At 41.2% G+C, this 12433-nt stretch overlaps 1 protein-coding gene across 4 annotated transcripts in view; it reads left to right on the top strand.

Annotated features, from left to right (window-relative positions):
* PLXNA2 (plexin A2) overlaps positions 1-12433 on the top strand; it is a 417253-nt gene that overhangs the window by 323998 nt on the left and 80822 nt on the right. For all 4 annotated transcript variants that reach the window (XM_060277140.1, XM_035123148.2, XM_060277141.1 and 1 more), the window contains exons 15-16: positions 3348-3484; positions 8510-8677. In XM_060277140.1, coding sequence (XP_060133123.1) covers positions 3348-3484; positions 8510-8677 — 305 coding nt within the window. The remainder of the gene's footprint in view (positions 1-3347; positions 3485-8509; positions 8678-12433) is intronic.

The raw sequence follows: 12433 nt of genomic DNA, 5'->3' as shown, positions 1-12433 counted from the left end.
CTGCCCCATTTGCTTGTTCACATGTCTTTCCCATTTGTGTATAAAGCAGAGAATGTCTAATTTGAACATTAAAGGCAATGTATAGGTAAGGGGAGCTGAATTACCTGTCTTCTCCTTGCCCTGCCTTGATTCCATGTGTAGTTAGTCCAGCATTTGTGTTCTTTTGACTAAGTCTTCCTCTTCTCTGGTATTAAATCTGGCAGGAGAAAAAGAATTAGACAAATGTGGTTAAAGGTATGATAGAAGAAATAACATTTGAATATATGGGTAATTTTGGGGGTATAAAATGTGAGGCTAAAGGAAGAATAAGAGATGGGTGGAAAATAATTTGGATTTGGATTAATTAATGAATTATAGGTTGAGGGTATCCAATGTTTTGTTTTGTTTTTGTTTTTTGTTTAGTAGATTAAAATTGGTTGGGAAATAATGGGGAAATTGTGCAAGAATGATTTAAGATGATAAAAGAAAATTGCTTAATTTAGATTTAATAAATGGACCCAGTGTGGGGGGAACAGAGGAAGTCCACAATGTTAATGTTAATGTTAATGTTAATGTAATGAATTGATATGTTTTTGCTTTTTTTCTTAATTTTTTAATTATGTTTTATTTTTGCTTTTTTGTTTTTCTTTTTGTGTTAAAATGTCTGAAAACTAATAAATATTATTTGAAAAAAAAGAGAAAAAGAAGCTTGATCAAAGGACCAGAGGAGAGAAGGTTTAGCTCTCCACACCAGTGCTGCTGTTTGATGTGACAGTTAGACATCCTTCCCACCTTAATCATGTATGTGTGAGCAGGGCAGACGTGAAGTAGCAAATGTAGCTGCCATTTTCACATTTTGTTTGGCCATAAGACATCAGTTATATTGGGTTGACAGTCTTCTGAGTCTGATTCAAGAAGTGAGTAATCAACTGAAGCAAAATAGGAGTCAATCACCCCATGCAAGATAAATTCTGTAGTCCTCCCTCTTTCATCCTTGGACAAACCATTACGTAAACAGCAGCAGGGTTGTGACTGTAGGTGGGATGTTCACAATTCATAGAGGAAAACAGTGATTTAAGAGAGTCAGTAACGGTGTCTGTCTGAAACACTCTGAAATTCCTTGTTTATGTAGACAGCTTGTTATCCCAGCATAATAATCGGTAAGTGTATCAGAAAATACTAGGGGAATCACAGTGAAAAAGTTGGCTGCTAGTCAAAACATGGGGGACTGTTGGCCCAAGGAAAGGTGACTTTGTTTAGCACCAGGGGATACTGGGAGAGTGTCAAAACTAATTTGAATAATTCATTATGCGGGAATACATTCAAGAATGGAGAGCTGCAGCATGTTAGGTCTCTTACATTTAATTTACAGTACAGTGGTACTTCGTGTTACGTACCATCCCCCTTACGAATGCTGCGGGTTACACGCTCTGCTAACCCGGAAGTAGATGCCTCTTGTTGTGACCTTCGCCCCAGGATGTAAGCGGAAGTCGCGCTTCGGCAGCGCGGCAGCAGCACAAAGCACCAATAGAGAAAGTGTGTCTCATGTTATGAGCGGTTTCCTGTTACGAACGGACCTCCAGAACGGATTAAGTACGTAACACAAGGTACCACTGTATTTATATTTTGGGGAGATACCCTCAGAAACCTTGCTCTGTCTTTGAAATCACAACAAGCAAAAAGAATTTGAGCTTCTTATTACTGCTCCTCACAATATTGAGCCTTTTTCCTATTTTGGCTTGATATATCATGAGGGCCAGAATCTTCAAATCTGAAAGATAATAGCCTAACAAACTAAGGCACCTTGGAGACCACGTGAGATCTAAAGTCTGCCAGTTTCTGCGATAGCCATCCTGTCCATTGTTATCTTAAAATTGCTTAGAATTGTGCATTTTACATTTCTTAGGAGTTCAGGGCTGTAACCACCCTGTGTTAAGTGCTATTTCATATTAACGATGCTGTGCTTTTCATTGATGGATTTCAGAGCATTTTGCTCTAGAAGTCAGCATCATTATCCACATTGTATAGAGGAGAGAAATCATGACACAGAAGAGCCATTCAGTAGGCTGGGCAGGAACTGGGATAAGCACTTATTTATACTGAGTTCAATCACCTACATTGACTACAATGCTGTCATTAGAGCATCATTATGTAGCATGAATCTCAGGCCCAGATGTAAGTTTCATATCTGGATAAAACCTATCCCTCTGATTGTTCCATATATAGCCTCTTTGAATGCCTTCCAATCCCCAAAGCTGGGGAAAGCATATCTGAAACATTCAGTGTAGGTCACCTTTCAGAGCCAAGGCACTGGATTAGTTTGACCACTGAGTTGATTTTATATGGCAGTTTGGATGCTGCCTTCTGGGAAATACCATGATCTGAGAGCCTGTCATACTCACTATATGTAGTATGAAGTGTGTCATATTCACTGTGATGTCTGTTATTGAACAAAGATGGTACTGTTCAGGGAATTCAGAAGGGATGTTGCCCAACAGCGGATATGAGTCATTGCGGGGAAAGTACTAGCTAAACAATTTCGTTATATCCATGGACTAAAAACAAAGCTGTACCTGATTTATTCAGATTTATTTAGTAAGAATAAGCAGCAGTCACTAATTATGAACACGTTGATTGACCTTAATTCTTTTAGTTCTGCATGGGGAGAAATGCAGTCTCTAAAACAGTTTCATTTCAAATCCTAACAGTTCATAAAACTTCTATGTTTATGTATATTTTTGTGATCTGTGACATTGATGGTTTTATTTTATTGTTACTATGTCTTCCATTGCTTTTGTCCAAGGAGTCCAGAGCAGTGTTTTTTCCTCACGAAAATCCTGTGACGTGGCTAGGCTTCACAATAGCGCCTAGGCCCAAGCCAAGCAACTTTTATTGTTTTGTGATGTTTTCAGCCTCAGGGTTTATCCACACTTCCTTTTGTCACTCTTCTTTCCCCCAGGGAAACCCTTCTTTCACACTCAGTCAGAGCAAACAGCAATTTCGGTTTTCTCTGGATTGATGTTTGCTCCAGTTTAGCACTAAAGAGTGGGGAAAGGATTAGAACAAAGGGGAAACCACTCAGACCTGTGCTCTTGAGGCACAGGACAAACAGAAGTATGGATAGCAGTTTCCCACATCCAAGCACCAAATTGGGGGAGTTATTTACATTAAAGAAAATTGAGGGGAGGGGCAGAAAGAAAGAAATGCAGCTGGATACAAACTCTTCCTGCTAGCTATATTTGGTCATTTATTTCATGTCTTCAACCAAAGAGCCTACCTTCACACAGAAATGAAACTTAGTGCTGTAGTCTTATATGCAACAGCAACACACCATAGCAGATTATCTTGTTCTTTTCTTTCTTTCCAAGAACCCTGCAGTGAGCACCTTGAGCCCTAGCCGTGGACCAGAGTCAGGAGGGACTATGGTGACCATCGCTGGCCATTTTCTGGGGGCTGGCAGCAGTGTATCGGTGTTGCTGGGTAACCAGACCTGCGAGTTTTATGGGTAAGGGGGCTGGCCCATGGATATCAGTGTGTGTTATTGTAATTGTGCTTCCATGGACAGTGTTTCAGCTACTCCAGCTATAATATTCCCAATATCTTCTTAATCACCTTAAGCTACGCTGTCACTGACAAAATGAGCATTGCAGAGCAATGAGCCAGTTTAAAGTTTATTCATTTTATCCATTGCTTTATTTTCATATAGTAAAATACTGTCCCTTCTGCAGATCCCAAGCATGTTCTGCTGTTGTAAAAATCCCTTTAAAGTATCTCCACCCCCCTGGTCTCATGAGTAAATGCAGTCCTGAAAGAACTATAGGCATCTCTTTCCACTCTGGTATCCCGATTGTAGATGTAGCAGAATATTGGCAGTTACCAGAATGGTGGGGAAAGTTCTAAGTGAAAGAGACTAGAGGATAAAGTGTTACTCTTTTCTTATTGAAACTTGAGCTGTCACCAACAAATATCTGGGATGAATTCCATATTTCACCACTTTTACTCTTTATGTAAAAATGCATACTATATTATTTGTTATTTTAAAAACATACAGTACATTGATAGATACACTCTGATTTATGCACCATCCATATGAGCTACAGTGATCATTAATAAGCATCTGTTGACATATGCCTTTCTGCATTGTAGTAGCTAGTATAGCTTTTTGTCAACTGTTCCACATATTTCATAATACGAAAAACGTTCTTTCCAGGCTTCATGAATGGCTATGGAATTTGGGGCTTGTCACAAAGGCTCTTATGCTCAATGGAACTCCATCACCACCTCAAATGTCCTGGTATGGGGGACATGTTTATATGTTCACGGTAAAAGTGCTCTTGGGGCCTAGTCTGAAGTCATGTGGTGCTACAGCTCAGTGGAACAGCATGTGTGTGGCACACAAAAGGCCCCAGATTCAATCCCTGGTATCTCCAGGCAGGGCTGGCAAAACACTAGACAGGGACTGCCAATCAGTACTTATGCACAGTGCCTTGAGTTCCATTATGGAAGAAATGTAGGATATAAATGTAACTGCAGTAAAAGTGATAAAATAGTTGCTCAGAGGAGTAGGAAATATACGTGCATTGTTCAAGAAGGGCTGTGGAAAGCTAGGTTCCACCTTTTGGTCTATTTTCCCCACTTGGATCTGTTGCTTGTTTGTAAGATAGGCGGAACTTGGTGATATGAGGAAGTACAATGTCACTTGCCTGTTCTGCTTTCTCCTTTCACCTGCTATAAAACCAGCTTTTCCCAAGCTGTGTTATGGAGGCATAATATATGGGAATTGCTGCTTTCTGCAGCCTCTGAAGAGATAAAACAGCTGAGCACCCATTTTATGCCTGGACTAGGAAGCAGTAGATTAGGGACAGCATGTTAATGAGTGAGTAGGATTTAATGGACTTAGTATTTCCTCATCTCATTCAATAAAGGGTTCATTTATACCTTTGGAACAGATAAAAAGGAAAACAGAATATGCTTAGTTAAACTTTACCACCTATTTCATTTCATATCTGTAGATGAGATTTCTTCACAGCCTTTGGTTCTCCGGTGTCTTTTTAAGTCTTGACTTGTGTAGAAGCTCTATTGGAAACTAGTGCTGGGATGTAGCCAATGCTTTTTTTCCTAGAAAAATAGGTGCTGGTACTCACCATGAAGTTGTTGCAGTAAGTGGCACACTTTTTAACAACAATAAAAAGAGGTGCTGGTACTGCATGCTCTTGAGTACCCCCTGGCGGGGCTCCACTTTTGTAACAAAAAGTAGAAGGGATACATTCTTTTAATTTTCTGGCCATCCATGGCTCTGGAATGTTGAATTTCCCGTTCGAACAGCTTAAGGTTTCAAGGAGCATCTTTACCGGTAAGCCTTTACAACTCTGCTACCAAGGCAGGAGGGAATAGTTTTCCTGGTAATCAAAATTATTATTTTATAATGGTCTGTAGGTAGAATTTTTGTAGAATTTTTTATTTCAGTGTGCTGTTCAAGTCTGGCTTCCAGGGCCAGACTTGGTCCAGCATAATAATCCATACAAATAAATGGTTATATTTAGGCATTGCTCCTAATTCACTGTATGATCTAATTACTCCATATAACCTGTAAACTAAGACTGCTGAGAATCCAGCAGTATGCTGTTTACTCCAGCCTTTCCATACAAGGTCATAATATGGCCCGCTTCTTCCCACCCCCTTCTCTCTTTTTTATTGCACGGTTTGTAGGTGATGAACTTGGCATGTACTCATGATGTGCAGGGAGACTGATTAGATGAAGCAGTTTCTAATGAGATTCACTATAATTACAGCTTCCCTCTATTCTCCTGCCTCTGATCGGAGGAGTGGGGAGATTCACCATGACGACATGGTAATAGCGCAGAAAGCTAATTAACTGATCACAGGGAGCTTGCAGTAATTCTTTGCCAGCAGTGATGTGTCGCTTTGGGTCTCACACAAGGGCTAAGCAGGCTTCTCTGAAGTCTGGTCTCTAGCATGCTAAAATGCCTGTACTCACATGAGGCCACTGGTGGCAGGGAATGGCTAGGACATGGCAGAGAATAGCTAGGAATCATTCAGCTCTAAGCAGAGTTGACTTTTTCTAAAGCCCAAGATTGTAGCTGTTTCTACAACTCTACTTAGTCTTCCTTTTTTTACTCTGCACCTTCCATTCCTTCTCTCTCTCTCGTTACCCTTTCTTCTTCCTTCCTCTTCTGTTGTCTTCTCTCTCTCTCCCTCTCTCTCCCTCTCTCTCCCTCTCTCTCTCTCTCTCTCTCACACACACACACACACAGAGAGAGAGAGAGAGAGAGAGAGAGAGAATGAATGTACTGACTCTTGGCAAAAACACATCAACAGAGGCTCTTAATTTCACATTAGAGATCTTTACTCAGTAGCAGGCATAGCAGTAGGATTCAATAATTCAGGAGCCAGGCTAGAAACTTAGAACTGAGAAGAAACAACAAAGATGTCCCAACAAGTCTCCACACCCCTCCTGTCAACTTTTTATAGACAAGGTGTGGCAAGGTTACTCATAAGACTCTTTTGCCTTGCGAGAATGTGTGTTCTGTCTCGGCGAGTGAATCTGTTCCCATCTGTTGAAGTAGTCACAGTGCTTGGCAAGAAGAATGCACTCATTCTTCTGACTCCTATTCAGTCCCTGCCACCTCTGGCTCAGCCACCCCTAATGGGTTGTTCCTAATGAGGCTCTACACTCAACAGAAGAGGTGGAAATGGGAGAACCTGCATCCTCCATACCTGGTCCCCACAATTCCCCCACTTCTGTCGCCTCCTCCTCAGTCTGAGACTGCCAAGCCATGGCCTGCCCCAACAGGGATGTGAGGCTCATGATACACACATATAAATTTGAGTTGTATGATCCTTAAAATAGAATTCTTACTGGCTGTTGGAAGGGGAGGCATGAGACCTTTTTGCATTGGAAGGGGAGAGTTTGGCTTGCTTTACTTAAAAAATGAGGTGGTAATATTTCTTCCCCTTGCTTTTTTTTTTAAGTCTGAAAAGTCTTACATAGCTGCTCCTGTCTCATTTCCTGGCTTGGGGCTGGCCAGAATGCCCATGGCAGGATAAGGAAGTCCTGTCACATCATACACTTGCTGCTGTCACCACCTCACTTTTAAGTAAAGTAAGCCAAGCTCCAGCTCTGTGAAGTATTCATGAGATTTCTCCTATCCACCCCAGTTTTTGAAGGCAGTTTATTTTCAACCTCCCTCTTTCCAAATTGCCCCCTCCCCCAAAGTTGGGCTGAAACTATTGAGCCAGCTCCAACATGACCTATGTTTTTATCACTGCAGACTATCTTGAAGCTTATACCTTGTATTGAATCTCCCTGCTGCTTTTGTGTGCCAACATCACACTTGACCCAAGCAGTATTACTATTAATATATTATGGTTAATCATGTTTATTACAGTTTTTCTTGGGAAGGCCAAGAACCTTCAGAATTCTAATTGTATGATTGCACATTTACACATCAGGATTATATTTCTGGGGCATATACTCACTGTGGCATGCAATCCTTCTGATTTAACTATCTCATTTCCTGCCATTTGCTAGCTCAGAATCACTCCTTTCTCCTAGCTGCTTTCCCACCCTTAGGGGAAATGTACAGGTTCTCCATATCTTTCGCTGGGGTTGATTTTGAGCAGACTAACAGCAGAAAGTGGTCACTTCTAGACAACCTTTTTAATGAGTTTTTCGCCTGATTTGTTCATGGAAAGATTTGGCAACATAGGCTATTTCATTCATCTTGATTTGTTTGCAGGCAGATTAAATGATGTGGCATCAAGCAAGTGCTATCCCACACTTGCCTGTTCATTGTCCCACCACTTTCCTGATCATTAAAAGTTCAATCTTTTTGAGGAAGCAGGTTTCTTTTGCAACAGCTCGAAATCAGCTTTAATTGCGCAGCCTGGAATTTGTCAGGATGTGATTGACTCCCACCTAAATATAGTGACAGTCTGGAAGCGTCCTCAATTAACCCTTCCCTGCCCATTTCTTTTCTCACACCTACAAACTGTCAGGAGTACAGAGGCATGCAAACCTTCCATCCCAGCATCTTTCACACACATACACATTAGTCAGCCTTTTGCCTAACCTCCATGAAAAAGGCTTTTCACACAAGGGTGTTTTTAATCCAGCAAGGACCCACATGCAACCTGATGCTGAATAGATAGGACTCTACCACATGCTCGGAACACTTGAAACACCACAGCAAATTTAAAAATCTGAGATAGTTCCAGTGTTAATATTACAATGAGTTGTGTCAGTTGAATGCAGAAAGTTGCAATGCCTTCACTTGGTTAGTCCTTGTACTGTGGCATTATTTGTCTTGTGCCTTCAAGTAGCTACCATACATGTTAAGTAGGCAGTAGGCACTACATCTCTCCACAAAGGTTGTCACGCATTTGTATTTGGTAGAGTGAGCCCAATGAATTCATTTTATCTATGGGTCATCCTGAGTGCTTGTTGTTAGCTGCCCCTTGATTGCCTTCCTATTTGTTAAAGGTTCCACTTCTCTCTTCTCTTTTACAGGCGGTCCATAAACGAAATTGTGTGTGTGTCGGCACCTTCCACTCATGGCCTTGGCTCTGTCCATGTCTCAGTCAGTGTGGACCGGGCCCAGTTAGAGAGCATGTTGCAGTTTGAGTACATTGATGACCCCAGAGTTCAACGTATTGATCCTGAGTGGAGCATTGCCAGGTAACTGGACTCTTTTTAACAGCAGGAGCACCAGGAGAGGAAATGGTTAGAATCAGGACATGGCTAATCCCCCAGCTTCCCAACAGTGGTGAAAGTTATCAAAGCTGGTTGTAGTTTTGGAAGGATTGGTTCAAAGCCACAGTTTTTTCAAGGACTGCAATGTTTTGGGAGTCAGTGGGGCTTCAAGTGAGTCAAAATGTATTGAAGTTTCTCCTTTTGGATCATGCTTCAGTTCTATGAGAATTCAACCATTCTGGGAGGAAGGTGCTCAGTGAGAGAGTTGTCCAACCTCATCTAGCAGTTAAAAAATAGAGATTAATGTGTGGTAAAAATGAGTCAGACTGTGTTTCATGTGACAATACCATTTTGATTCCTTGCTTTAGGTGTGTAATTAGGACTTGAAATAGGTTGAAATTGCAGATTCACTCTGGTATTCTGGGGTATCATAGTTCAAAGTAGCATACTTAGCTACACAACTGATAGCATTCATACTTTGGGTGATGAGCAGTGATCTTCTCAGGCTTGGTGCTAGCATTTTCATCTGATTGTGCCTCTGGCCAGGCTATTGCCTGTTCCAAGCCCAAAAAGAACAAATAAAACAAATATTAGGTATGAAAGAGTGGAAAAGAATTGGCATTATGTTAGCTTGTTCTTTAGAACAGATATAAAAGGCACACATAATACTCATTTCCACAAATGTCTTTACTAAAAGGGATAGATATTAGTAATCTTAAAATAATTTTTTGCAAAACCCATTAAGCATCTTTAGTATCTGCTGAAAGTGTTTCATCGTTTGAAAACAATTGAAACAGTTGCCCATTATTGTTATACTGAAATAATGATTGGGGGTTGTTTTTAATTCATTCCAAGTTCCTCTCTAAATGCCTCTTTCTATAAACCAAGAAGGGAAAATCTGATTGAATTATTTTCTTGTTGAAGATACCTCTTTGCAGATGCAAATTCTATAAATAATTTGATAGATATGACAGTGCAAGAGTCCATTCAACTTGGGGTTTTGTTTTTTAAAAAACAAAAGTTTTTAAGGAATTATGAAAGCTTGAACTGTGTGTCGCTTTCTGCAAATTCTCCCGCTTCCTATCCCTCTCAGCCCTTGGAAACTTATTAGTGATTACTTTAAAATCAACACTAACTTAAAAACACTAATTTAAAAACACACAGAGCAAAGAAAACATGATCTATGACTCAGTTCAGCAATCCCAAATCCCTTATGTGGAGAAAAAGGACTATAATCTATAATTCCCTTCCATTGCTTTGCTCGCTATTGTCAACACCCAGCTTCTCAGGCTCCTTGGGGATTTATTCCACCTGTGTAAATACTGCAGATTTATGGATGAGGTCTGATCTTCCAAGAAGCTTGGGGCATCCATTCTTGCGGATTTTCTGGACTCAAATGACCTGGGCATATTGATGAATTAGGCCCCTCAGAGCAATGCACTATGATTGCTAGGCCTCTGAACAGTAGTTCTGTATAAATTAGCTTCCTGTGTTCCTATGTAGCTGCAGAAGCTCAGAAGTCTCTTTGGGGGGTGAGGGGTCCCACTTCATTCCTGTTCAACATAATGCAAAAGTACAAGCTATCTGGAATAGTATGTTTCCCATCCACAGACCTGCATTCATCATTGCTAGGCGGTTAGAACATCCCTGTTCCCTGAGTTGGAAAATAAGAGTTATTAACTCAATTGTAATTACTGAGGCAATTACAACCATGGCAATCTGTGACAAGATTCTGGGAGAGCGAATGGAGCCCCGTGATCATTCCCATCTGCTGGAGAAGTGCACAGTTGCTCATTAAAGCCTCCTTCTTAAGAGCACCAGAGAGTCAGGATTTATTTATTTTTTTAAGCTGATCAAAACATACCAGTTGCCGTGATGGGGTGAGCTCCCGTTGCTCGGTCCCAGCTCCTGCCAACCTAGTAGTTCGGAAGCACGTCAAAGTGCAAGTAGATAAATAGGTACTGCTACAGCGGGAAGGTAAACGGTGTTTCCGTGTGCTGCTCTGTTTCGCCAGAAGCGGCTTTGTCATGCTGGCCACATGACCTTGAAGCTGTACGCCAGCTCCCTCGGCCAATAATGCGAGATGAGCGCCGCAACCCCAGAGTCGGTCACGACTGGACCTAATGGTCAGGGGTCCCTTTACCTTTACCTTTACAGATGCACAGCTACACATTCCAAGAGCACTCTAAAGTGCAGGAGCTGATAGACCACTATCTAAAATGCTGGATCAGTTTCTTCACTTCTGTAACTTTTTTTAGCTTTTGTAGAGCTGTACACAAAGGATGAAATGTTTATACAGTAGTTTTACAGTGGAAACAAAACTGGACATCTGGGGAGATGAAAGTGTTCCCTACATAAATGAGTACATTGTGCATGTCATACTGGGGGGAAATCAGTATGAGAACTTTTTAAAACTTCCACTTCTAGCACCTTAGGAAAATTAGTTCTGTGCACTCAGTGCTTGAAGATATGTGGTTTTACAAATATACACAGCCTGAGCATCAGATGGAGAGGCTTACAACATTTCACCCCATAATATTTTGCTTCTGTATTAATTACAGCTTTGGATCATGCACAGAGCAAGACATGTCTCTATCACCAGCAACTTTCCAGCCCAGCCCCCCCCCTTTTGCCCTTTTGGTTGTTTCTCACCTAGATGCAGTTATTGCAACCCAGCTCATCACTTTGAAAAGCTCATCAGGGCAGGATACTAAAGTGCCCAGCTGGTCTTCATCTTCAAAGAAACTTGCCTGACCAGTACCACAACCTTCTCTAAACTCATAAGAATACTATAATGGGCCTCCCTAGGTCATGTCAACCTTTGGCTTTTTGGGTGTAGGGAAGACAAAATAAAGACTTGGCTGGTAGTGGCCAACCTTCTCATCAACCTAAGGCCAGGAATAGGGTGAAGGGAGGGAGAAGAATTTGAGTGACTGGAGCTGGTACACTATAAATTCATTGCAGGAGAAACTGAAGATAACATTTATTGCACAGAGGTGATTCAGTAGACTGCCAAGTCATAGACTCAGACTGGGCTAACTGTGATTGTGAAGGCAGTCATAAGTTGCGTAGGAATTTTGAGAGGCTGATTTCTCAATTACAGCAGGGCTATTGTCTTTTTTCATATATTAAGGTCACATTCAGGTGCTTAGCCTATTTCACAGCAGCTCTGCAAAAGGTCAGTGTTTCTAGCAGGCTGGATTGGCTGTGGGTCTTTTTTTAACTTCTAATGTGGAACAACCATAATTCCCCACTCCTCCCTGACATCTCTGCTACTGCGTAGGATAAAAAGAAATTTACTGGTTGATTTTCGAATGAGCTGAGCTGTGCTAAGCTGTGCTGAGTGTTTCAGCTGAGGAAATGGTCTGAAGTTCTTTGATGAGCAGCGTTGCTGTCACTTGCTTTGGCCATCATAGTCCTCTTTTCACTTATTTGACAACCATTTCTTCCATGTAAATTCTTGCCCTCTGTGTAATGATTTTGCTGGGAATTACGGAGGAAGGAAGGCTAGCAAAATAGCAACTTGTTCGCTGCAAGAGCTATTTAATATGACACTTCTCTTTCTTCAGAGCATGCATCACTGTATAAACCACTAAGCACTCTAACAAATTCATTGTTGTTATTTATTTAGTCCTGGATCTTTATATTTTTCCTCCTGCCAACCCTAAGAAATGTTGCGGGGAGAGGTGACTGCCCACTAGGGGGACAGATGATACCAGAAAATCCAATTAACTTGCAAGA

Source organism: Zootoca vivipara, chromosome 7, assembly GCF_963506605.1.
Source record: "Zootoca vivipara chromosome 7, rZooViv1.1, whole genome shotgun sequence".
NCBI lineage: Eukaryota > Metazoa > Chordata > Lepidosauria > Squamata > Lacertidae > Zootoca > Zootoca vivipara.
This window is presented reverse-complemented; position numbering and strand designations above follow the sequence as displayed.